The sequence below is a fragment of the Plasmodium chabaudi genome (genome assembly GCF_900002335.3).
Source record: "Plasmodium chabaudi chabaudi strain AS genome assembly, chromosome: 13".
NCBI classification, from domain to species: Eukaryota; Apicomplexa; class Aconoidasida; order Haemosporida; family Plasmodiidae; genus Plasmodium; species Plasmodium chabaudi.
Window position 1 is genome coordinate 2,416,326 of NC_030113.2, and position 23,706 is coordinate 2,440,031.

Consider the following 23,706-nt stretch of genomic DNA (forward strand, 5'->3'; position numbering starts at 1 on the left):
ACATAGGTATACATATTTGTCGATTTTGTGCATATGAATATATATATTTTATATAAAGCATTTGAGATTTTGAAAAAAAAAATTAAATAATAAAGAGAATAATGTTAATAATTTTGTGCAAAATGTTTGAATTAAACGTTTTTAAATAGTTGTAAATATATTATATACAGAACATTTTTTTCATTGCGTTTTATATTTTATGTCAATAACTTTTCTTATCCTTATTATTGTTACCATTTCATGATATTTTTATTAACTTGTTTTATTTATCTTATGATTATACATTGTTAATAAAATATTTTTAAAACATTTATTTATCAAGTTGGTATTATATTATTGCTTGTTCAGGCAAAACTGCTATCATTTTGTTAATTAGGGTTATATACATATTTGTATATAAACACAAAACAGTTTAATTAAATTAAAAAAATATATAATAAGAAATTCCTTAATGTTTAATTTTTTTATTTGCCTTAAAATAAAAAATACATGAATGTGTGCTTTTATAAATACAAGCATTCATAAATCATGCACATATTATATTTTTTGATGTTTTTATATGAGAAATTATATTAAATGATTAATTCTGTTCCTATATGTATGTAAGTATGAATATAAACAAATAGGAAAAAACAATATGTATATTTTTATACCCATTAACCCTTATAAAAATTGTCATACACATATGACGCATTTTGAATGCTGTCTTTTTTGGTTTCAAATAATGTTTTAAAAACAATTTTAAAAGTTATTAAAAAAATATATATATTCCTGTGTGTATATTAAAATAAGTTAAATGGGGGTAATTCCATTTTTATTTATTAAAAAAATTTTGGAATAATATATAGCATAACATTTTAAAATATATTCGCCGTAATATTAATTTTAAATATCCATATAAAAAAAAGGAGACAAAAAAAAATATGTGAATATAAAACATAATAATAAAGAGAATGAGAGTAATATTTTTCTCTTTATAATTTTAAAAGAATGTAATAAAATAAATTTTTTTATGTAAAGTAAATGGATATGTATAACATACATTATAAACTATCCATACTGATTTTTTTTGTTGTATAAATTTATGTGTATTTTAAATGAATAATTATCTTAATATTTAAATTATTTTTATTTACCTTTTTGGTTTTACCCTATTTATAAATTGGTTGTTGTCTATTTTTGTTTATATTCACTTTTTGATTTACTTATAAATATATGCATGATTTTTTTATGCCACTGATATTGGTACATTTTTAAAATCGAAAAATGGATTTTAGACAAAAGGTCTTTAAAAAAGAAAATCCAAAAGAAGTAGTATATGAGTAAACCAAATATAATCAAAATAAAATAGTTATCATTTATTATGACACATAATCATATGCTTATGTTAGTTATTTGAAAAATAGTTGACAACTGAATAAATTATATATTTGTTTTCTTTTTCGCTTTTTTTTAGAGCATATGGGAAAATAACTCAGGAGGTTAAAACGGATAATAGAGAAAGGGTTTCTGTACATGGTACATAAAATTCAGAAAATTAAAAAAAAAAAAATTTTCTTATACATGCTGCCTTAACTTTTGTTACTTACTATTTTTTTATAGAAGATGAAAATAATTTATCCAAGAAATTGCCATTTTTTCTGAACAAGAATAATAAGGTGAGCTAATTAAGAGATTAAAAAGGGAAATAAAAAATAGTTGCATATTCAATTGAAACTTGTTAAGTATCGATAATAAAGTCATCGTTTTTTTTCGACTTATTTGCTCTGTTTGCTTCTTCACTTTTTAGGATATACACAATTTTTCATTCAACGTTTCCGAAAATGATGTAAATGTTTATTCTTTGTCTAAATATGTACGAGCATGCTTGAATATAAGCGTGCCTATAGCTATTCGATTAACTTTATTATATATATCTAAACAGAGAGAATTGTTAAAGAATTATTTAATTTCTATTATGCATATGATTAAAGGTGTTAATGTTTTAAAAGTGTCAACAAATGGAAAATTAAAAAAAAAAACATTAAAATTTAGTTCATATAATATAACTATAATAGGATCTTGGTCAAGGAAAATATTAAATTATGATGAAATAACACAAGTAAATATTGGATCATGTTGTACAACAGAATTATGTATTTTTGAAAAAACTTGCCCAGGTTATGTAAATCGAATGGATTATATAGTTATAAGAACTCCAAATAGAAGTTATAGCTTTTTATTTTTTTTAGATGATGATATAGTTAAAATTGTAAAAGAAATATCTGTATTTAATAAATTATCAAATATATTAAAAAATGATAAGTCTTCCTCAAATATGAATAACAAAAATAATAATTTAAATGAAAAAAATCAAAACCAAATAAAAAATGATGGTAATAATCGAGGAGTATCAAATACCAGAAACTGCATGAGAGATAAATTAGAAGATTTTACTGATAAGGCTATAAATTTAAAATACTTTTTATTGTCTAACATAAAAGGTGCACACAAAGAAATAGTAAATATTAATAGTAAAGAAGTAAAGGAAATTCTTAAAAAAAATAACATGATTTATTTTGATACATATAATTTTCAAAATAAAAAAATTAACTCTTTGTTTTTATTTTTACAAATCGTATTGGATATATATGGGCCTGAAATATGGCTCACATCCAAATTCGATGAAATTCTTTTCACGCATTTAAATTGAAGAAAGTCATTCACAGTTTTGAATTGAAAGAAATCATGCACAGTTTTCAATTGTGATGCTATGAAGTATAGACATATGAGCATATATTAGTTCACGTTTACACAACAAAATTTTTTTTAAATTGATTTGTATATAAAAATAAAATATAGAACATAAAATAAAAGCAGATATGCATGGTGCATATATATTTGTAAAAATCTGCATATTTTTTTGTATTTTTTTAAAACTTTTTAATATATTATTAATTTTATTGAAATTTTTTAAGCCTTCTTTTCGGAACCTTCGCATTCTATTTCCCTTGTCTCATGGGGAACTTTCCAGTATATTATGCCTATGTGAAAATAAAAAATTGGGATATAAATATGTTTGGTTTTATTTATATTATCTTTTCACTGTTTAATTTTTATTATTTTACAATTTCTTTTTTTATGTCATCTCTTACTTTCATCCTTTGACGTTGAAATTATAAAATGATTATCATAAGTAAATAAGCATTTGTTTATAGCATCATTGTGGGCGTTTCCTAAACAAAATGAATTACACAGAAATGCGGAATGTAGGGCAATAAAATTTAATGGCGCTTTATTACTTGAAATATTTTTACTGTAAAAAATTGTACCTATATATAAGCAGGTGCAACTTTTGAATTCATATAGTCTTAATCTGCAGTCATCGGATCCTAAATTGGGAAAGCATTTTTATTGTGTGAATATACATACACACACATATACATACATATATATCGGGCAAAGTGGTATCAAGACAAACCTGTTATAAAGTACTTTCCCTTGTCGTCAATATCAACAGAAAGGACATTATGGTATGGGGAATAATAAAAATGTTTGCTAACGTCATTTTTTATTAAATCATAATACATAAAAATGTTGTTATTTCCACAACATAATAGAATATCATATTTATGATTTATAGCGATTTGCTTATATCGCACATTATTTAAATCTATTATTTTTTTAACAATTTCTTTTTCTTCGATATTGTAAATTGTTATTAGCCCGTCTTCACTGCAACTACAAAGCTGTTAAAGCGGATAAGAAGGGGAATATAGGTGTATAGACATATGAAAAGGTTTGTATATCTATTTATAAGGTATCGATTTAGTTGCTTACATATTTATTTTTGTAGAGAATAATTTTGTTGATTATGGTGGTATGGTAGTTTATTGTGTTGATGTTAATATATTTTTTGTTTTGAAATTTCCAGAATTTTATGTCTCCATTATTTCCAGCAGTTATTAAATCATAGTCATTATAAAACATTAAGACATTGCAATAATCATAATGAGGTATAATTATAATAGCAACGATTTTCATATATTTTGAAGTTAATAAATAAATATTATTATGCATAGACAAAGCAATATATTTTCCATCTTTTGATATTTTTATATTATAACATGTTATATCATTAATTATTTTTTCTGGTGGTCCTATATCTATACTAGTATTTTGATTTTTTATTTTATTATTCATTTTTTCAATATTATTTTTATTTATTTTACATATTTTTTGATATTTATCTGTAGGAATACTTAAAAATTTTTTATTATAAAAAATAAATTTACCTTTACTTATATTTTTTAAATATATAGCCTTTTTATCATAAAACATCCATGCCATAACATTATTAGAACTGCATGTATACATGATATAATTATACTTATCAGGAAAACATAAATCTCTTATGTAATTATTATGGGTTAATAATAAAACATTATAATTATTTGTATTCATATCCATTACATATATAACATTTTCACGTACACTAATAAATAATGTTGATTTATTTCGCATTTGAATAGAATTGATTGATCCAAATAATTTTGTCTGCTTAATTATTTTCCTTTCTGGTACACTTATCAAGCTGACATATCCATCACCGCTACCTGTTTTCAAAAAAAGAAAGTATAAAATGTAAGTAATAGATAAATATATAATTAAGTACCCCTTTAAATTGAGCAAATTCATTTGTCTTGCTTTTCTAACCTGTTAAAATTGTTTGGTCGTCTAAGCTTTTTACTACATTGATTCCATTACCGAATAAATATTTTTCAGGTATGATTTTTTCTAACACCTTTGACTTTATGTTTACCACAAGAATGTCCCCTATGGAAATAATGTTAACGATGTTTTGCATTTTTTTCCAACATTTTCAGAAAATTTTCAAACATTTTTCAGACTTGTTTGGCCTATAATGGGTGTGGGCTCATTACCTGTTGTCGTTCCGAAAAAGGCTTGCTCATCATTTTCCTTGAGTTCTAAACAAACGAACTTTCTTTTGTAGATCGACGTATTTATATCTTCATAGCTCATTAACTTTTTTGTAAAATCGTAGTTGCAAATTCGTATGTTGTTCAGTTTGGCTAAGGTGGTCGGGAAAGACAAGCAGAAAAATGAAGGGGAGATGAGAAAATTTTGAGAAAAACGGAAGAGGAAGAAAGCGAATTTCTGAAATAGTTCTACTAATTAGTCAGGTATAAAATGGTTGCCTAGCTAGCTATTTTAATAATTACACTTTTTTAATCTAACCTATTATAAAGTTGTTTGTCTTATGGAAAAAAGAGATATTAGAATACGGAAAATCAGAGGATGTTTTATAAATAAAATATTGATTTGATATTTCTGTTAATATTAATTGTTTATCATCTTCTCCACCAGATGAAATTATATATTTGCCATCATTGCTTATTGATATATCTTCTGTTTTAAACTTATGTAAAGATAGAGTGATTGGCTTATTTTTATTTTCAAAGTCATATATACAAATAGTTGACATTAATTTACTTTCTTTACAACAGCAAATATATTTTTGATTTTTATCAATATATAATTTTGTGATTTTATTTTGATCACTTTTAAAAATAGTTCTACTATTATTTACAATATCTTCTTTTATTATATTTGTGCCAATTCCATAAATCATAAAAAAATTATATTTTAATTCTTCTTTTTTTAATTCATAATAATTATGATTTATATCAATATTTTTTAAATTATATACACTTTTTAATTTTTTTTTTTTTGCATTTTCCATCATTTCTTCATTTTCTATACTTTTTAGTTTTTCTAAATATAATTTTTTATCGATACATTTTTCTTGTTTAACTAATATTAAGTTATTTGATATATTTCCATTGAATCCGATATATGAGTCTACGATTAGTTCTTTCTCCATAGTGGACGTCTATATATTTCCTTTCCTACTTTTTTGTGCATATAGTATGAATAGGCTCAACAGTTTAAACTTTTGACAAATTGTACGTGGATATATATAGTGTCTATTTTTATTTGCTTATTCTTATTCCATACCTTGACCTTTTATTAGTTAGGAATAATTTATTTTTTCAACCCAGTATGTTATACACAAATTTATACATATGTATATTATGCAAACATAAGGAATATTTAAAAACGGTATTTAACAATATAAATAATATATATTCCTATGAAATATTTTATTTATATACTTTTTAAAAGGTTTGATAGACAAATGAATTAACTATTTATATTACCTCATAAATGTGTATAAATAAAATTGACAAATGCATAATACATTTTCTAATTAGTCAGTGATTAAGGACATGTAGATATTGCTTTGAAGTAAAAACTTAGTGTCTATTCTATTTTCAATTATTTTTTAAATTTATATATGCATATTCTTATAATATATTTATACCGGTATAGAAAATAAAATATATTAAAATAATATTCGGCACATATTTGTGTGCATTTATATTATTAGAATATAAATAGCGAACAAAATAGGCATAATAAAAAAAAAAGAAAATTGATAGGCGGAAAAAAATTAAAATTATTAAACAGCAAAGTACGAGAATATTATGAATTATGAAAGTGTAGAGCGTAAATTTAAACGGTGTGCAAATCGAAAAAATATAATAAAATATGAGAGAGAAAAGGCAAAAATTTCCATAGTAATATTTAAAAAATATTTACATACAATATTGTAAATGCAGTGAATGGAGTAGGAATAATATTCATTTGTGAAAGGGCAAGACATGCATAAAAAACGGAAATAAAAATGAACATATTTTAAATCAGAGAACACACCTTTTTATGTGATTATTATTTTTCTAAATTTTTTATGTGATTTTTTTTCTAATTTTTTTCTAATTTTTTTCTAATTTTTTTTCTACATTTTTATGTTATATGTCTATTATGAGCAGAATGAGTATTTTCCAAAGATAGCCATAATTTATCAATAAAAAAAAAGTATTATAAAATGAATGAAGAAATTTCCAAGAGGCTATTTCCATATGACTCGAAATATTTAAAACGGATTTTTGATAAATATATAAATGATGATGATTATAGGAAAGATTTAAAAGCTCTTCAGAGCTCTCAAATTTTAATGGAGGAACTTGTTAGTAAAGGAACTGGACTTAATTTTTATATAGAAGACAATTTGAATGATCATTTTTTAAAGGAATGTAAACTGCCATTTTTTAAAAAGCTATTAAAAATATTACAAGAAAATAATAATGCAAAAGAGGAAGAAAAAGACGACGAAAATGAAGACGAAAATGAAGGAGGAAAAGAGGACGGAACAAAAATAAAAGATCAATCAAATTGTAATTTGGAAAAAATAAATAGTGTACCATTGAAATCCAATTTTAATAAAAAGACAAGTAGTAATGATACAGCTAGCCAAACTATAAAAGCTCAAAAATTATTTGTATTTAATAAAAAAATTAATATGATTAATAATTATAGAATTTGTAGATATTGTTCAAATATAATTCAATCATTACCTTCACTTACTTATATGTCTGTAATCAAAATATATTTTACAAATTACCCGTTAAAGATATTTTTATCCTGTATTTATTTTTACACATTTGTAACATACATATGTGATCGCAACAATTTGATAGGTACTGCCACTGTTCTATACATTTGGTGATTATCCATTTTGCTTTGTCTATTTTTTGCAGCAATTTTCTTATGGTATATATATATATACATACATGTGTGTGCATTTCTTTTTTTTTCAGAATTTTTGGAATCGTTTTTATTTCTGATATTGGTGACGGCTGGCTGTTTTTGCCTCGCTTGGGTGCATTACATAAAAGAAAACCGAATAAGCCGAATAACATCCAAATTAAACGATTTTAAAGAAAATTATGTGGGTCGGAATTTCTTAAAAAGTAGAAAAGAAAAAGAACCAAAGCATTTACAATTTGAGAATAAAAAAACAGTTGAAATAAAAAAGTATTCGAAATATTTTTTTTTAAAAAGTTTTTTAACTCGAATAAATGAAGAACTATACGATTATGAGACACGTAAAAATGGAAATTTTTCATATTATATGAAAGAATATTATAAAGAAAATCATAAAATAAAAAGTTTGTCAATAAATAAAAATAATGATTTGAATATGATAAAAGAAAATGATCAAGACAAAAATAATGGACCAATTTCAAGTAATACTGATTCGGGTAATATAAATAATATATCTAAAAATAAGAAAAAATTAATAAATGGAAAAACAGATGATATAGAAACAAGATATTATCTAAGCATGCGTAACGATACGAGTAGTAGTGTATGTAATTATGAATTAAATATAGGAGATCGTGCCGAAGGAGACAAAGAAAATGAATTATTAAATTATATACTGTTTGAAAATAATATATATAGAATCAGCAGAAAAAATTTACTAGTAGGGGATATTATATATTTGTCTAAAGGAAGTATGATACCAGCAGATGGGATATTAATACAATGTAATAATATGATAGTAGATGAATCCAATATATTAAAATATAATACAAAAAGATATGTGAAAAAAATAAGTATAGACAAATATATATATGAGATGGATAAGTTGAGAAAAGCAAATATGGATGAATTAGAAAATGATAGAACGAAATTAGAAAAAGATAATAAATTAAGTTATTTTCAAATATTAAATTCAAAAATTAGAAACCAATTTAAAAAATATAGCGATTTTAATAATAGAAAAAAAAGGAATCTATATCCAAAATTAGAAGATATGTATAATGATGATAAAGAATCAGATGATGAAAATAATAAAGAAACATGTTTTACAGAAATAAATGGGAAAATAATTCAAGCTAGTAATACAAATGAAGAATATAATGATAATAATATCAAATCAGATTATTCATATTTTAATATTTATGAATATTCACCATTATTACTTTCTGAATCGGTTGTTACTGAAGGTACAGGAATAATGATAGCAACCTGTGTTAGTAAAAATAAGCAAATGTTTCATAACTCTATTAAAAAAATAGAAGAAAATACAAACCTTGAAATAATAATAAATAGCTATTCAAAAAATGTTGTTATATTAATATTATTTTATTGTTCTTTATGTATACTTTTTATATTTATTCACTTTTTGATAAGCTTGATTGAAAATAATATGCAAACATATCCTTATAATTTATTAATGTTTTTATTAAATACTGTTATAATTGAGATTTTAAAATATTTATTATTATCAATTGATAATATGCCATTATTATTACAAAACTGTATAGCTATAAATTATAAAGAAATAATGAACGAATGTTATATAATTAAAAGTAAAAATATATTCGAGAAAGTTTTACAGACAAATTCTATTTTTATAGACATAAATAAATATATTGATTATAAATGTGTTTTATTTTTTTTCAATACTGAATATTTTGTTTCTTTTGATATGAATCTTATATCTTCTCAAATGAAATTTCAAGACAACATCAAATCGTATACTGAGTTTGTAGAAAAGGAAGAAGATCAAGGCATATGCTCAAGCTTATTTTTTTCATTATTAATTCAAACTATTTTAGCTACTAGTAATTTATATAGCTATAACGAAGATTTTAAGGAGATCGATTTGTCATTACTTGATTGTATAAGCTCATTAAGATTAAATATTTCAAATTATTTTATTAAAAAAAATAATATTCTTACCATTATGTCAAATCAAAATGATTATGTAATATCTTTTGTTTTTTCGGACCAGTCTTACCTTAATAAAACAGATAATTCTAGACCTAACAAAAAAAATAATTATAAGGATAACGAATTCAAAAATAAATCAAGTGTATTGAGAGTATTCATAAGAGGGAAAGCACACATGATATTGCCAAAGTGCAGTCAGTACCTCGATGGACAGTCTTTTTCCAAGTGCGTAGTGTTTCGTCATCCCTTACATGTTTTATTGTGCTTCCTCCTTTTCGAACGTGTCTAACATGAATATGTAACTTCTCGGCCTCTCAAATGATTGTTTGCTTTATTTTTTTTTTTTTTTTCAGGGACATAGACAAGCTTGCAGAAATGGCTAGCCAAGTTAAGGAGAGCAAATATGACCTAACAGTTTGCTTTGCATACAAAGAAATAATAATAGGAGAAAAAGAAAAAGAAGAATTATTTTTGTATAGAGAAAATAATGAATATAATTTTGGAAATATAGAAATGAATAATAATAATAATATGAACAGTACATATTTAAAATATGCAGAAATGAATGATTTTACGTGTATTTCAATTTTTGTTTTTGAAAAAGCTATTAGTAATCGATTTTATGTAGATTATAAAATTATAGAATCAAATAATTTACATATAAAATTATTTACAAAATATGATGTAGAAAAAATTAAAAAAATATTTAATAATTTTCCAGATTTTATTTCAAAATTAAAATTTTATGATACTGAGTCTATGGCCAAAGTAAACAGATCAAGATTTATGTATGGAGGTGATATGGATAGTAATACGAATATGAGAATAGAAAAAAACAATACTCGAGAAAAATATAATAGTAATAGACATTATATTAATAAAATGGAAATAGATGAACAACGACGTGAAGATATTTATGTAGAAAATAGAAGTGAAATAAAAGACATGAATACTACAAAAAGTATTTTAAATCAAAAGAATGGAAGCGAAAGATATAATTTAAAATATAGTTGTAACAGTAGTTTAGTACAGACATTTATAAATAATGAAACGATGAAAGAATATTCGTTTTTTTTAAATAATAATGTATTTTGTAATTGCAAAAAGAGTAAGCTATTAGATTTATTATACATATCAAAATCATATGGAAGAAAAAATTGTGTTGTAACAAATAATAATGATTACTTTGTCAAAGATAAAGAATTATGTAATATAAGGGTTTGTGATATCAGAAGTAAAGATATTGTAAAAAATAAAAGTGATGTTATATTGTTAAATAGGAGTTTATATGATTATATTAAATTAAAATACTTTTCAAATTCAATGCTAATGAATATAAAATTATTTATAGAATATAATATATGTTTATATGTATGTATTGTTGTATTTTCAATTATTTCAACTTTTATAAATGGTATAGAATTTTTAACTACAGTTCAGATATTATATATATATATAATTAAAAATATTATATTTCATTATATTTCATGTTATAGAAAAAGTAATTATTGTGTTGGAAAAAAACGTTGTAAAAATTCTAGATATTCTTATAGTGTATTCAGTAAAAGGGAAATAAATAATTTAATGTCATCTATAGCTTCAAAGTTAATAATTTTAATTATAATATTTTTATTTGGGCATATTTTTATACCTGAAGTTTCTTGGGATTTTGTAAATCCAGATGTAAGAGAATTTTTTGAATTTTCAGAATTTTCATTTTCAAACAATCAACCAAAAATGTTTTATTATAACACAATTAGATCATGCATACGTTTTAAAAAAAATTTGGAAAATATAAAAATTGCAAATAATATTAATATAAAAAATGATTATAGAACTATAGAAGAATGGGAACATCATATAAGTCCTAGTAGACATGCTACTATTATTTTTAATGTCTTTTTTCTGTTTTTTTTCTTTTCATATATATATATTTATATTAAAACATTCATAGCTGAAATTGATATGTATTGTGAACAGATCAAAAGAAACAAAAAAGAAAATCATAAATATCTTTCTTTATTAAAAAATAAAACATTATCAAAGGATATAAATAATTTGATCAAAGAGTTTAAGTTTGATGAAGACAATATTAAAACTGGAAGTGAAATACAATTATTGAATACTGATGAAAATTATCAAAAACTTTATTGTGGTGATGATTCATGTAATTGTTATGACGCGAATAATAATGAAAAAAATATGTCAGAACGGAATATAAATATAACGGACCAATATACTGATAATAAAAAAAATAATGATACGGATATAGAAAGAGGTTCATTTTATAATTTTAAAAATTTTATTAAAAAAAAAGTTAGTTTTGTTAATATTGGTAAAAGGAAAATGTTATTTGATTGTCTTATTGTAAATTATAAAACATTTTTAGCTTTCATAGTTTTATTACTATTACATATTATTATAATACAATATGGATCATTCATATTTAATTTTCATGTAAAGGGATTAACTTTACCTCAATGGGGAATCTGCTTTTTATTTTGTCTCTTAGATTTTGTGCTTTACAATATTATATCATTTACTAGCCTATTCAGCATATCTTCTAATTTTATCAAAAGCTTTCACAGTTTACACGAGCCTCGCAAGAAAACAATGTAAGTTATCCAACATATGCAGCACTAAAATGAACAGAGGAAAAGCATACCATATTATCATTTGAGGATATTTCATTCTATGGAAGCAACATATGGTTATTTTCCATTTTTAATTATTTTTTTTTTCAGGTTTGATACGATGAATGATTACAAAAGGAGCTCCCTATCCCAAAGATATAAATACGATAGGAAAATATAAGGAATGACAATTTAAGTCATTGTATTTTTTTTTTTTTTTCAATTTTTTTACAAAGCTATAACAATTTATTTTTCCCCTTACTTAAAACAAGACAATGCTCATGTTTTTAGTAAGAAGCCCTATACTTATATAGAATACTAAAGAAATACGTGATAATTCGAATTTTTTATTTTTTTAAATTTAGCCATATGTTTATTATGTTTTTACGAATACTTGTATAATGCATACAAATTCACATTTAATTTAAAACTGTATAATGATTAAACTAAAAGGATTTTAAAAAATAAGAGTTTTACTATTTTATAGTTATAATGATAAAAATAAGTAGACGAAAAAATTGGTGATGAAAAGGTAACAAAAAAAAAATAAATAAACCATAGCATGTGCACACATACTAAAAAGAAAATACAAAAAAAAGATAATAACACATTCGTCTACTCTTTTAAAGACCTAATAGGTTTATTTTTTTTTATTGAATTTATAAATTTCTTAATTTCCACATTATATAAATTTATATGATTGTTATAGTTGTTGTATGATTTTCTTCCCATGCAATTTAAGGCAACATTATTTTTGTTTTTTGTGGATAGTTTATTTTTTAAAAAAGCATTTCCTTCCTCTTCATATTCTTTAAGTATCCATACATGATCATCATTAGAATATTTTATTTTTTTTTTGGCATTTTCTTCTTTTCCATTTATATTTTTTTTCATAAAACTTAATGAGGTAACAAATTTTGAAAATTTTATATTTTCTTTTTGTTTATCTTGTAAATCTGACTTTGTTTCTTCCATTTTGTTTATTTATTTCTCATTGTAAAGGTTGCTAGCTACGAAATGCAGCTGTTTTATATGCTATTTATTTAAAAATGGAATAATGCTCTGAATAAAGGTGTAGTAAAATAGTTGTCACTGGGAATGTTTTTATTCATGCAATATAATTTATGTAATAAATTGTATAAATAAATATATACTTGTGCCTGCTATTTAATTCAAATTACAAAATAATTCTTTTCCTTCCGCTTTCATAATATGGGACTACCAGAAAATTGGTTGAATAAATATAACAAGAAATATGATAATGTAATTACAAATACATATATTTATTTACATTCTCATATTTTCTTAATTAGCCACAAAAAAAGTGCTATGGTTTAAAACATTATCATATTTTTTTTTCTGAGAAAGTTGCTATATGTAAATATTGTAAAAGCTTTATTCGTATTTTTTCGCGTATTATTTTTTGTTTACATTTTTAGTGCTCTGTAGAAAAGGCAAACTTTTTTATTGCGGCATTTTTTTTATATTAAAAAAATTAATATACACCATTAATTTTGTATATACTTATATTTATTATATTCTTTATCGCTTTACGATATTTATTTATATGGGGGATTAGGAAATAAAATAATAATGTATAAATAATAAATACAATATTGGTAATTCATACCAAAGGAATATGCTATAAAATTGTGTATTTTTACATAATATAATTTCCAATTTTTAGGAAAATGCAATTTTTTTGTCTTTTCTCCATAAGTATGTATTTTTGTTTAAGCATATATTTATGAGTACAAACATTTTTAAAGGGAAAGTGTTGCATATGAATATATATATAAGAAAATTATTGAAAAAAAAAATTATTTAGTTTAAGGGGGTGGTATTATATTATATTTTTTTGGAAGGCTTTATTCATGTTAGCCAAAAGAAGAGATCGAGGATCTGGAATTTCTTTTTTTCTTTTTAAATTATTATTTGTTTGAAAAGAATTATCTTTATTTTTTAGTAGCTTTCTTTTTTCTTGATTTGTAGAGGAGTCATTATCACATGTTATGCTTTTTAGAAGGGTTAATCTTTTCTTCCTATTAATTATTAAGTGAAAAATAAAAGAAAAAGCGGTATAATATTTAAGGGGAATATATAGGTTGTTTTCAAGATTGTATATTTTATTTATGTACGTACATATTTTTTGAAACATTGTCTTTGGCTATAAGATGGGTTAACGAATTTCGTGAAAACTTGAAAGAGTAATCAAATCGCTCATTGCTATAATGCTATAGTTAAGTATATAGAAAAAAAAGTAAATAAAGTATGTAAAAATATGACATGATTTTCTAAGTATAATATTATTTATTATATTTATTTTTACGTAAGGGTTAAAATCGTCAACTAAAATTAAAAAGTTCATAATGTCTTTTAGTTTGCTATCTTCAGTTTTTTCATTTGTGATTGTATCACATGTATAGGATTCCTCAATATTAAGAGAATAAGTTTCCTGTGTTGACAATCCCTTAATAATATTTACAAAATAAAAAAAAAATTAATAGGGTTAAAATAGCTAGTTGCACACACATAAATATGCATAATGAATTAAATAAATATGAACATGCAGGTAAAACTGAAGTAATAAAATGATGAAATAATTAAAAAAAAAAAAATTCAAATAATTTTTGTGTGTGCAAAACTTACATGCAAACATAAGTTCGTTGGTGTTTCGTCCTTAATCATAGGTGTTGCTACCCACAAAAATCGAACTTGTTGTTCACTATAAAAAAGAGAAAATAGTCATAATGACATTTTAATTCGTTTTATTTTAATATACTATTTTTTATATTATGTTTTTATATTATATTTGTTACTGTGTTTTTAGATCAATAGGATTTATATTAGATCTTAAAATTAGCACTTGGTCCTGTAATTATGTTTGCATAATAAAGTGAATTATTATTTTGCATTAAATTAGAAAAAAATATGCCATAACATAATTTTTTTGTTATAAGCATAATCAGTTTAAATGAATATACATGTTTGGAAACGTTTTTTACATTTTCGTATAATTCTTTTGCTAAGGAGCTCATCGAAACTAAATTTTGTTTATAAGAAAAATCGCTGCTTAAAAAAATAGGTATTCCGTAAATCTAAAAAATAAAAATTAAAATACGCGTTTAATGAATAAGCAAAATAATTAACTGAAATAATATAATGTGTAGACAGGTATAAAATCGTATGAACAGGTCATACATTATATTTATGTTGCATAAAAAAATTGTAATGCACTAATTTAACCATGTGTTGAGATATTCCATCCTTTAAGGCTCGTGCCCTTACATCAAACTCAACAATGAAATTTCTCAATCCTGCAAAGGCTAAATGATCAAGCTCAGTTATTATAGGTCGCCCCTGACATTTTAGTAATGTCTGAAAAGAATATATTTTTAATGAATATTTTTTTTATTTCCTTGCTTATAATTTGTTTTATTCGGGTAGTACATTTTCGGAGAATATTCATTATTATGCACTCTTAATTATTTAATTTTTTCAAGTGACCTCATTTTTTAATTTCAGGGTAAAAGAAACATCAAATTTGATGGCGAGAATTTCCTTTGATATTTGTAAAATACTAATTTTGTTTAATTCAATATTTTTAAAAAAAAAATTTGGATACTCAAGTAAGTTAGAATCAAGTTGCTGCATTTTTGCAACGCTATCTGTTAAGCTGTTTTGAACTGCACAAAAAAGGCATATAAAAAAGTTGGCATATAAAATGTTTATGCATTGTTTTTATATAAGCACACAAATATGTACATTTGAATAACCATTGAATAGGTAAAATTCACTGGAACATGATCGAAATGCATCCCCAATCAATTTCATCGTGGAAATATTATTAGCCCAAATATAAATGTTACTTGATAAAATTATAATTTTATTGCATTCTTTAATTTTTGAAATATCTAAAGGATAACCATAAGGGTTGTAAAAAAAATGTCTATGTACTTTTATGTGTGTAAATTAAAAAGGATCATATTACAATTAAAAATTGAGCATACTTTTCGATGTTTTTAAAAAGCTGAATAATGGGTCTATAGTAGTTTCTTTGTCATTTACTAAATCTTCATTATTTTTTTGAAAATAGGGAGCTATACTTTCTATGCCATTCTTTACATTTTCATAATTAAATGGATCGGTAAATTTTATAATGTCTATATAGTCAATTAGGTCTATATAATAAATATAAAAAAATAGGTATAAAAATAAGCACACTTGATATGTAGGTATTAATTACATATTCATGCTTTGATTTGTTTATGGGCCTACTTATACAAACCAACCATATTTTAATATTCCGTGATTCACTATTAATCAATAAATCGTGCAACGAATAAATCCAATATTTAAATAAATATTTTATTTCTTTACTGTTAAAATTATAAAGTCTAGTGTCACACACGTAGAGAATTTTCATTTTTTTTTGTTAATAAAATATTTTGCCAATCCCTTAAAAATTATGGATTTAAAATTAAAAAAAATATGTTTTGTGTTTATCATATAAAAAATGTTGGTTAGCACATAGCTATATGCATGTACACACAAATATATGTATGGTAATGCGTGTCAAAATTGAAAATCGGAAAAATAAAAAATAGAATTCTATGTATGCGTAGAACGCAAATGTTGTTGCCCTTTATATTGGAAATAATTTTTATCATATCCAAATAAGAATAGAAAAGTTGACGGATATGTTTACAAGTAGTTACAATGAAACATGCAAATAGCAAACCAAAAAAATAATAAAATAAAAGCATGTGCACATACATGAATATGGATATGCATATTTGTCGATACAAATTATTCAATTTTAATCTGAGGAATATTTATTTGGTGTGTGGACTAAAAACATATTAATTAATTTTTTTATAAATTTCTTCTAAGTTTTCATATGTCAATTTGTCTTTAAAGTTGTTATATATACCTTGGCCTACAAAATGGGGAAATAAAGTATATTTATTAAATTTACAAAAGTATGAGCATTTTTTCATTTTAATATGTTATTTCACAATAATGTATATAAAAGGGATTAAATTTTTTATTTAACTGGGTCATATAAATTATACTTATTAAAACATGCATAGTCATAAATATATATATAACTCGATTTTTCGCATTACTTATTTCGGTAAATTTTTCTTTGAGAAAAAAATCTTCGAATTCTTTCAAAGAATATCTTGTGATAAATTCCACTTCATTTGGTTGGGGTATTGTCGTAAAATCTGGGTCTATAAATGTGATCTATACAAAAAAATAAAAATAAAAATAACGGAATATAACTTATCTAAATAAATATTGAGCACACTATCAGTAATATTAATAGTTAAAATATAAAGCGGAAAAAAAAATTTGAATATTACATAAGCCATAGCATAGGATTTTATATATTCATAATCGCATTTAAACATTCCTAATTCGAATAACTGATCAGGCTTTTTTTTAATTCCACTTTCTTCTTCTAATTCTTTAAGCGCATTGTCTAAATAACTTTCGCCTTTTGCTAATACACCCCCAAATCCAATATTATAATAGGATGGGCAATAGTCTTTTATTTTTGATCTTTTATGGATATATATAAAATATTCATTTTCGATTTTAGTAAAAACATAAATTGATGATGATCTATGCCACAAATTATTTAATCGCATATTTTTACGAGTTTGATAATTGACAAAATTATTTTTCTCATCAACGATAATTACAAGCTCATCCTTGTTATCTTCAAAGCTGGTGTTAATAGTGTCTTCCATTTTGCTCTAGCAATTGGGAAAAAAAATATATATTTACATCCTTATAAAGGAATAAAAAAATAAAATATTTTTATGTATATATTTTTTTCAAAATTTATGTTATTACAATGTGAGGGTATTATAAATAAATATGGGATTGCAATAATATTAAAAAGCATATTTTATTATTATCAAAAATATGCATATTTTTTAATATATTTTATTTTACATAATATAGTTGAAAATGCTGGAATTAAAAAGGTGGCTAAGAAAAAAATATATAGCATAACATATTTTGAGATATCGGTTTGTGCTTTTGGGAATTTAAAATAAAAAAATGAGAACCGTATAAATTACTAGTAAAATTGTGGTGTTAAACCTAATTATGCGCAATTTTGTTCGTTCGTTTTGGTGGCCTAGCCATTTTAAGGGCCACATAAAAATAGAAAAATGTTTTCATTTAAAATTTGCATAAAGAATGGGTAAAATGCTTACACCAAATTTGGGGAAGGATATATTTCCCCCTTCAAAATGAGGTACCATATTTTATAAAAATATTTTTGTATTTATATTATTTTTTAAATTTATTTATGATGAAATATATTTGTAAATGGATAATTTTGATTTAGTGTTGATAATGCAGTTTCAAAAATATCGTTAAAAAATAAATGAAATAAAATGAATAAGGTATAAAATTTTCGATGTCAAACGCGATAACGAATTGAGCACGTAGTAAATATAAAAATCGCAATAAAAATAAAAATTCATGGATATGTATATGTGCATATGCAATGAATGGTATACACTATTTGTGATGGGCTAATGTGTGGCTTTATTTTTTAGTCCCAGCTAAGCTTTTTGGATTTACTTTAGTGGATATAATAGACATATTCTTTGATTTTCCATCGGGTATTTTTATTAAATGGAAATGTTTATCTTCCGTTATTTTATCAACAATAAAATATCCTCTTCTTTCAAATTGGAGTTTGTCTGAAACCTTAAGATTAGCTAAAGCAGGTTCAGCATATGCTACTGTTTCGAACTTACTGTTTTGATTAACACAATTAGTCCAGTCTTCTTTATTATCATTTTCAAATTTATCAACAGTTATTAAATGATCATATTCATATAAAGTACATTTAATTAATTTATCAGGAATATAAGGTACCCAATGTATTTTTTTCTTTGTAGTTTTAAAATCACCATCAAAATTAGATAGAGCAATAATTTCTTTTATTTTATTAACATCAACAGAATCTTTAATAATTCCATTAACAATAACATTACCTAATTTAATTAAAGTGATTTCTTCATTGGGTCCTATCATTTGAGCATCTTCTAATTCGATATAAATTTTTTGTGTATAATACATAGTACATGTACCTAAATCTTTATTTTTTGCATGTAAATCTCTAGTCTTTTCAATAATTTTACCTCCTTTCAAATCAGCTAGTGTTAATATAACTCCATTATTCATATCAACAGCTGCAAATCTAGGAATATTAGGATCGATAATTTGTTTATTGATAGACCATAATTTATCCCATTGCATTAGGTTACCAGCTTTTGAAGGTCCTTGTTCAAGTATGAATTGAAATAATGCTTCTTTTGCTAATCCTCTTCTTAATATCCCTTTTATGGTTGGCATTCTTGGATCTGTCCATCCATCAACAATATTATTTTCGACAAACCATTTTAATTTTCTTTTAGACATAACAGTTCTAACAAAAGCTAACCTACTAAATTCATATATATATACATTTCTTAATTCTAATGTATGTATAAACCAATTATATTGTTCAATTCGATCACTATACTCATTAGTTCTTAATGCATGTGTTACTCCTTCAATAGAGTCAATAATTGGGCATGCAAAATCATAAGTTGGATAACATTTATATTTAAATTCATGTCTATGATGTGGTATATCAACTATACATCTATATAATACTGGATCTCTCATACATTTATTTTTACTAGACATATCGATTTTTGCTCTAATACAATTTTTTTTACCAACCTCTGTTCCACTACGCATTTCTTCAAATAGTTTTAAATTCGTTTCAATCGGATTATTTCTATTTACTGATTCAATACCTTCTCCTCTTTGATTTCTCATTTCATCAACATTTGTATCATCAGCATATGCCTTACCCATTTTTATAAGTTTAATACAATATTCTTCTAATAATTGGAAATAATCGGAAGTATAACTTACTTGTTCATACTTAATACCTAATGTTTCTAAATCTTCCATAATAGATTTTTCATATTTTACATCCTCTAAAACTGGATTTGTATCATCAAATCTTAGTAGCATTTTTCCTTTATATAGATTTGCATAGTAGTTGTTTAAAAATGCAGCTTTTATATGACCAATGTGTAAATAACCTGATGGTTCAGGTGGAAATCGAGTAACAACTTTTCCTTTTTCTGCATTTTGTAATTTTCCTTCATAAGATGCTGCACTTCCTTTTCCATGATCACCAGAAGATTTGTCTGCATTATTTCCGGGTCTTCTACCAGCACCTCCTGTACTAACCATTCGTTCTTTTATTTTCAAATGTTGAATTAATTCAGCATCGGTGGATATATGATCATGTATCAAAGATTTTATCAACTTAAACCACCTATTAATATTTTTATATTGTTTTGGATATTTTAAATTCGTAGTTATGCTACCACTGAAATATTTATGCATTTCATAGTATATATATATATCAGAAAGTGTTAAATAATGAGAAGATAAGAATGTATTAAGATATAAATGTTTGTTAATATGCTCACAGATAGGCATTATATCTTTTTCGATATCTTTATTTCGTAAAAAATCAATCCATTCATTATATTGTGCTTGGAAAAATACATTAGTTATTATATTCTTATTAATAATTTCTTTATAACATGTAAAATAGTATAAATTTGTTTTTAATAAAAAATCGAGATTTATTGCAAAAATTTTATCACTACTTGATACATTAATAGTATTAGGATTTTTGCTAGCTTCTTCAGATACACTGCTTCTTATAAATTCGACTTTTATATCTTCTACAACTTTTTTATCATTTATAAAATTTACACATACTTCTTCAATGTTTTGATCGGTAAGATTGGCTGTTTTTTTTTTTAAATTACTCTGGTATATATTAAACACGGTTCTACATAAAAATGGGTAGTTCTTACCATAATAAATGTTAATTTTGCTATCTTTTATCATTTTTTATTATTATTTTTTTCTATAATTGTTTTTCTTTTTTTTTTGATGCACATAAATTATATATACGAATGTATTAACACCCGAAAATTAGCATTTACTTTGGCTAGTAATGCATTACAGTTTTGCCTGCACAATGCAGGTTGTCTGTTCTAATATTATTATCCAAAAAGAATAAAAATATTATATAGGCTTATGCATAAATATTTGTATAAATGAGGAAAAGAATCTTTTAATTTTAACAAACTTAATCACATAAATCGATTTTATTATTTTATTTGTTTCTTTTCGTATTTTCCTTCTTATTTAACCCTGGTTATTTTTTTTTACTTTTTTTTTATATTTTATTTTTTTTTTTTTTTTCGCTTTTTATATTAGCTAGTGTAAGGACTTCACAAGGGTAGCATTTATTCAAAGGATTAGAATTAATTAGTTTTAAATAATGTAGAATGACGAACAAAAAAATAACTACAGAGAACTGAAGTCATAAAATATATTCATATAAAAATAATATTTTATGTATATAGAATATTATATATTAATAATATAGGCTTATAAATAAATATATATAATTATTCGTATATTATAAAAAAACCGTGACATTAATTAAATAATAATTTGGGTATTGCTAATAAAATAATGCATATTTATTTATGCTCTATATTTCATAATATGGGAATATATATTTATAGGATAACGCCAATATCCATTTTAATATACTAATTGGGAAAGCGGCATATGCATATATTATATAGTAATTATATAGTATATTATATTATATATATATTATACTTATATGGCAATATAAACATTTTTTGTGAATATATAGAACGCTTCCAGTATATTATGTACGACGTTGGAATGTTTATAATTTTTTTTATTTAGTCGCTAATTCTCATTTAGTATAGCAATATTTATTTCATGTATTTTTTGCATTACATATCTAACATTTTATTTTGCTATATTATATTTTTTTTTTTTTTTTTTTGTTTATTTTTTTTTTTACTTTATTTGTTTACATTATTGGTTGACCATATTTTTTATTCGTTCTATTTCATGCGTATTATCACTTTTGCTTTGTTTTTCAAATGTTTTAACATTAAGAATGTTCATATTTATTTTAGCCCCTTTCTTATAAATAAAAAATTATCACTAGTAAAAACGAACGAAAGAAAGAGAAGGGGAATGGGCGGCATATTGAGCAGCTGCTGGCATATAGTATAGGAAATAATATTTGATTTTCCCATATAAATTGTTAAACAGCTGAATAAGCACTTTCATATATCGAAATACATTATATTTGCATTATGTGAAATGCTGAATATGGTCGATTACAAACACAAGAGTATCATACTTGTATTTTTTATGTTTTGAAAAAAAGCAGAAACGGTTTAAACAAAATTCGGTACACACATGTTTACAAAATATGGATAGCAAAAAAATTAAATAGCATAGTATTGAAATTGTTGAAAATATGTATAAGTTGCTTATAATTTTTTAAGTTCGAGAATTTTCAGTAAGATTGTAGAGCATGATGGGATAGGTAAGAATAATTAGATAATGAAAAAAATAAAATATGTGAAAAAGACATTTATGCCATAAAAATAGTGTATATGTGGGTCTACAGATTATACTATAAAATATGGTTATTGGATGTGTATAAGTATAGGAGATTAGTTTGTAATTGTGTGCATATTTATATATATAATAAAAGGTGAGGTATATTTTTGTTTTAAAGTGTGTAATATTCACTTTTTTTATATCATTGATTTTGAATAGTGATTGGTAAAATGGGAACGATATATCGTGGGTTTATATTGATATAATTTTGTTTTTAAATTTTTTTGTGTGTGTAATTTTTGTGTAATATTTTTATGGGATATAAAGAGGTAAATAATAAAAATAATAGCACAGGATACAAAATAAAAAAATATGCATACACATTTATAGTAAATCAGTATATGGAATTTTATTGAAACAATATATGCACATATTTATTGTGGAAATACAAGTTAATTTTTTTTTATAAAGAAATATAATTTTTCGTATTAACGAAAATTGGGAATGTTATATGGATATAACATGAGGTTTTATTTTTACATTATCTTCTTATTGCTTTAAGATAATGTTTAATAAAGTGTGTTAAAATATATTTTTCGATAATATTAATATTTATTCCCTTTGTATGCTTAAATTTTTATTTAAAAAATATAGGAAAAATATAAATATACTATTTGAGCTATATTTATTTTATTTTTATTTTATTTTTATGTGTAAATATTACTATCATTATAGTATTTATATTTATTGGGTTTATAATAATTTTTTTTTTACATTTATGGAATTTTTATTTTTTTTCATAAATCCAAATTTAATACAAAAAATTGGAGAAATGTCATTTTTTTAATAAGAGAAAAAATATATTACTTAAATAAAAATATTAAGCGGCATATTTTTGCATATATATATGTATGTA

At 23.3% G+C, this 23,706-nt stretch overlaps 7 protein-coding genes across 7 annotated transcripts; 2 read left to right on the top strand and 5 right to left on the bottom strand.

Annotated features, from left to right (window-relative positions):
* Positions 1-1,266: 1,266 nt before the first annotated feature.
* Positions 1,267-2,692, top strand: PCHAS_1366000 (conserved Plasmodium protein, unknown function; the record flags this gene model as incomplete). Its single annotated transcript, XM_016799467.1, has 4 exons — positions 1,267-1,322; positions 1,457-1,518; positions 1,603-1,658; positions 1,790-2,692. 4 exons carry the CDS (start codon positions 1,267-1,269, stop codon positions 2,690-2,692), a joined length of 1,077 nt encoding a protein of 358 aa, XP_016654752.1.
* A 260-nt stretch (positions 2,693-2,952) lies between these two features.
* Positions 2,953-5,884, bottom strand: PCHAS_1366100 (WD repeat-containing protein 16, putative; the record flags this gene model as incomplete). The annotated part of the gene is made up of 8 exons (XM_016799468.1): positions 2,953-3,023; positions 3,135-3,215; positions 3,312-3,371; positions 3,461-3,728; positions 3,820-4,595; positions 4,696-4,815; positions 4,923-5,072; positions 5,239-5,884. 8 exons carry the CDS (start codon positions 5,882-5,884, stop codon positions 2,953-2,955), a joined length of 2,172 nt encoding a protein of 723 aa, XP_016654753.1.
* A 1,065-nt stretch (positions 5,885-6,949) lies between these two features.
* PCHAS_1366200 (E1-E2 ATPase, putative) lies at positions 6,950-12,459 on the top strand (the record flags this gene model as incomplete). Its single annotated transcript, XM_016799469.1, has 4 exons — positions 6,950-7,601; positions 7,722-9,870; positions 9,999-12,260; positions 12,390-12,459. The coding sequence occupies 4 exons, from the start codon at positions 6,950-6,952 to the stop codon at positions 12,457-12,459; spliced, it is 5,133 nt and encodes a 1,710-aa protein (XP_016654754.1).
* Positions 12,460-12,893: 434 nt separating this feature from the next.
* Positions 12,894-13,253, bottom strand: PCHAS_1366300 (conserved Plasmodium protein, unknown function; the record flags this gene model as incomplete). Its single annotated transcript, XM_016799470.1, has 1 exon — positions 12,894-13,253. The coding sequence occupies one exon, from the start codon at positions 13,251-13,253 to the stop codon at positions 12,894-12,896; it is 360 nt and encodes a 119-aa protein (XP_016654755.1).
* An 868-nt stretch (positions 13,254-14,121) lies between these two features.
* On the bottom strand, positions 14,122-16,704 carry PCHAS_1366400 (conserved Plasmodium protein, unknown function; the record flags this gene model as incomplete). The annotated part of the gene is made up of 11 exons (XM_016799471.1): positions 14,122-14,320; positions 14,421-14,512; positions 14,608-14,748; positions 14,928-15,003; positions 15,098-15,150; positions 15,284-15,376; positions 15,525-15,656; positions 15,786-15,964; positions 16,055-16,192; positions 16,289-16,459; positions 16,557-16,704. 11 exons carry the CDS (start codon positions 16,702-16,704, stop codon positions 14,122-14,124), a joined length of 1,422 nt encoding a protein of 473 aa, XP_016654756.1.
* A 436-nt stretch (positions 16,705-17,140) lies between these two features.
* Positions 17,141-18,037, bottom strand: PCHAS_1366500 (nucleoside diphosphate hydrolase, putative; the record flags this gene model as incomplete). The annotated part of the gene is made up of 3 exons (XM_740232.1): positions 17,141-17,217; positions 17,408-17,528; positions 17,648-18,037. 3 exons carry the CDS (start codon positions 18,035-18,037, stop codon positions 17,141-17,143), a joined length of 588 nt encoding a protein of 195 aa, XP_745325.1.
* An 811-nt stretch (positions 18,038-18,848) lies between these two features.
* PCHAS_1366600 (glutamate--tRNA ligase, putative) lies at positions 18,849-21,233 on the bottom strand (the record flags this gene model as incomplete). The annotated part of the gene is made up of 1 exon (XM_740231.2): positions 18,849-21,233. One exon carries the CDS (start codon positions 21,231-21,233, stop codon positions 18,849-18,851), a length of 2,385 nt encoding a protein of 794 aa, XP_745324.2.
* Between the last annotated feature and the right edge of the window lie 2,473 nt (positions 21,234-23,706).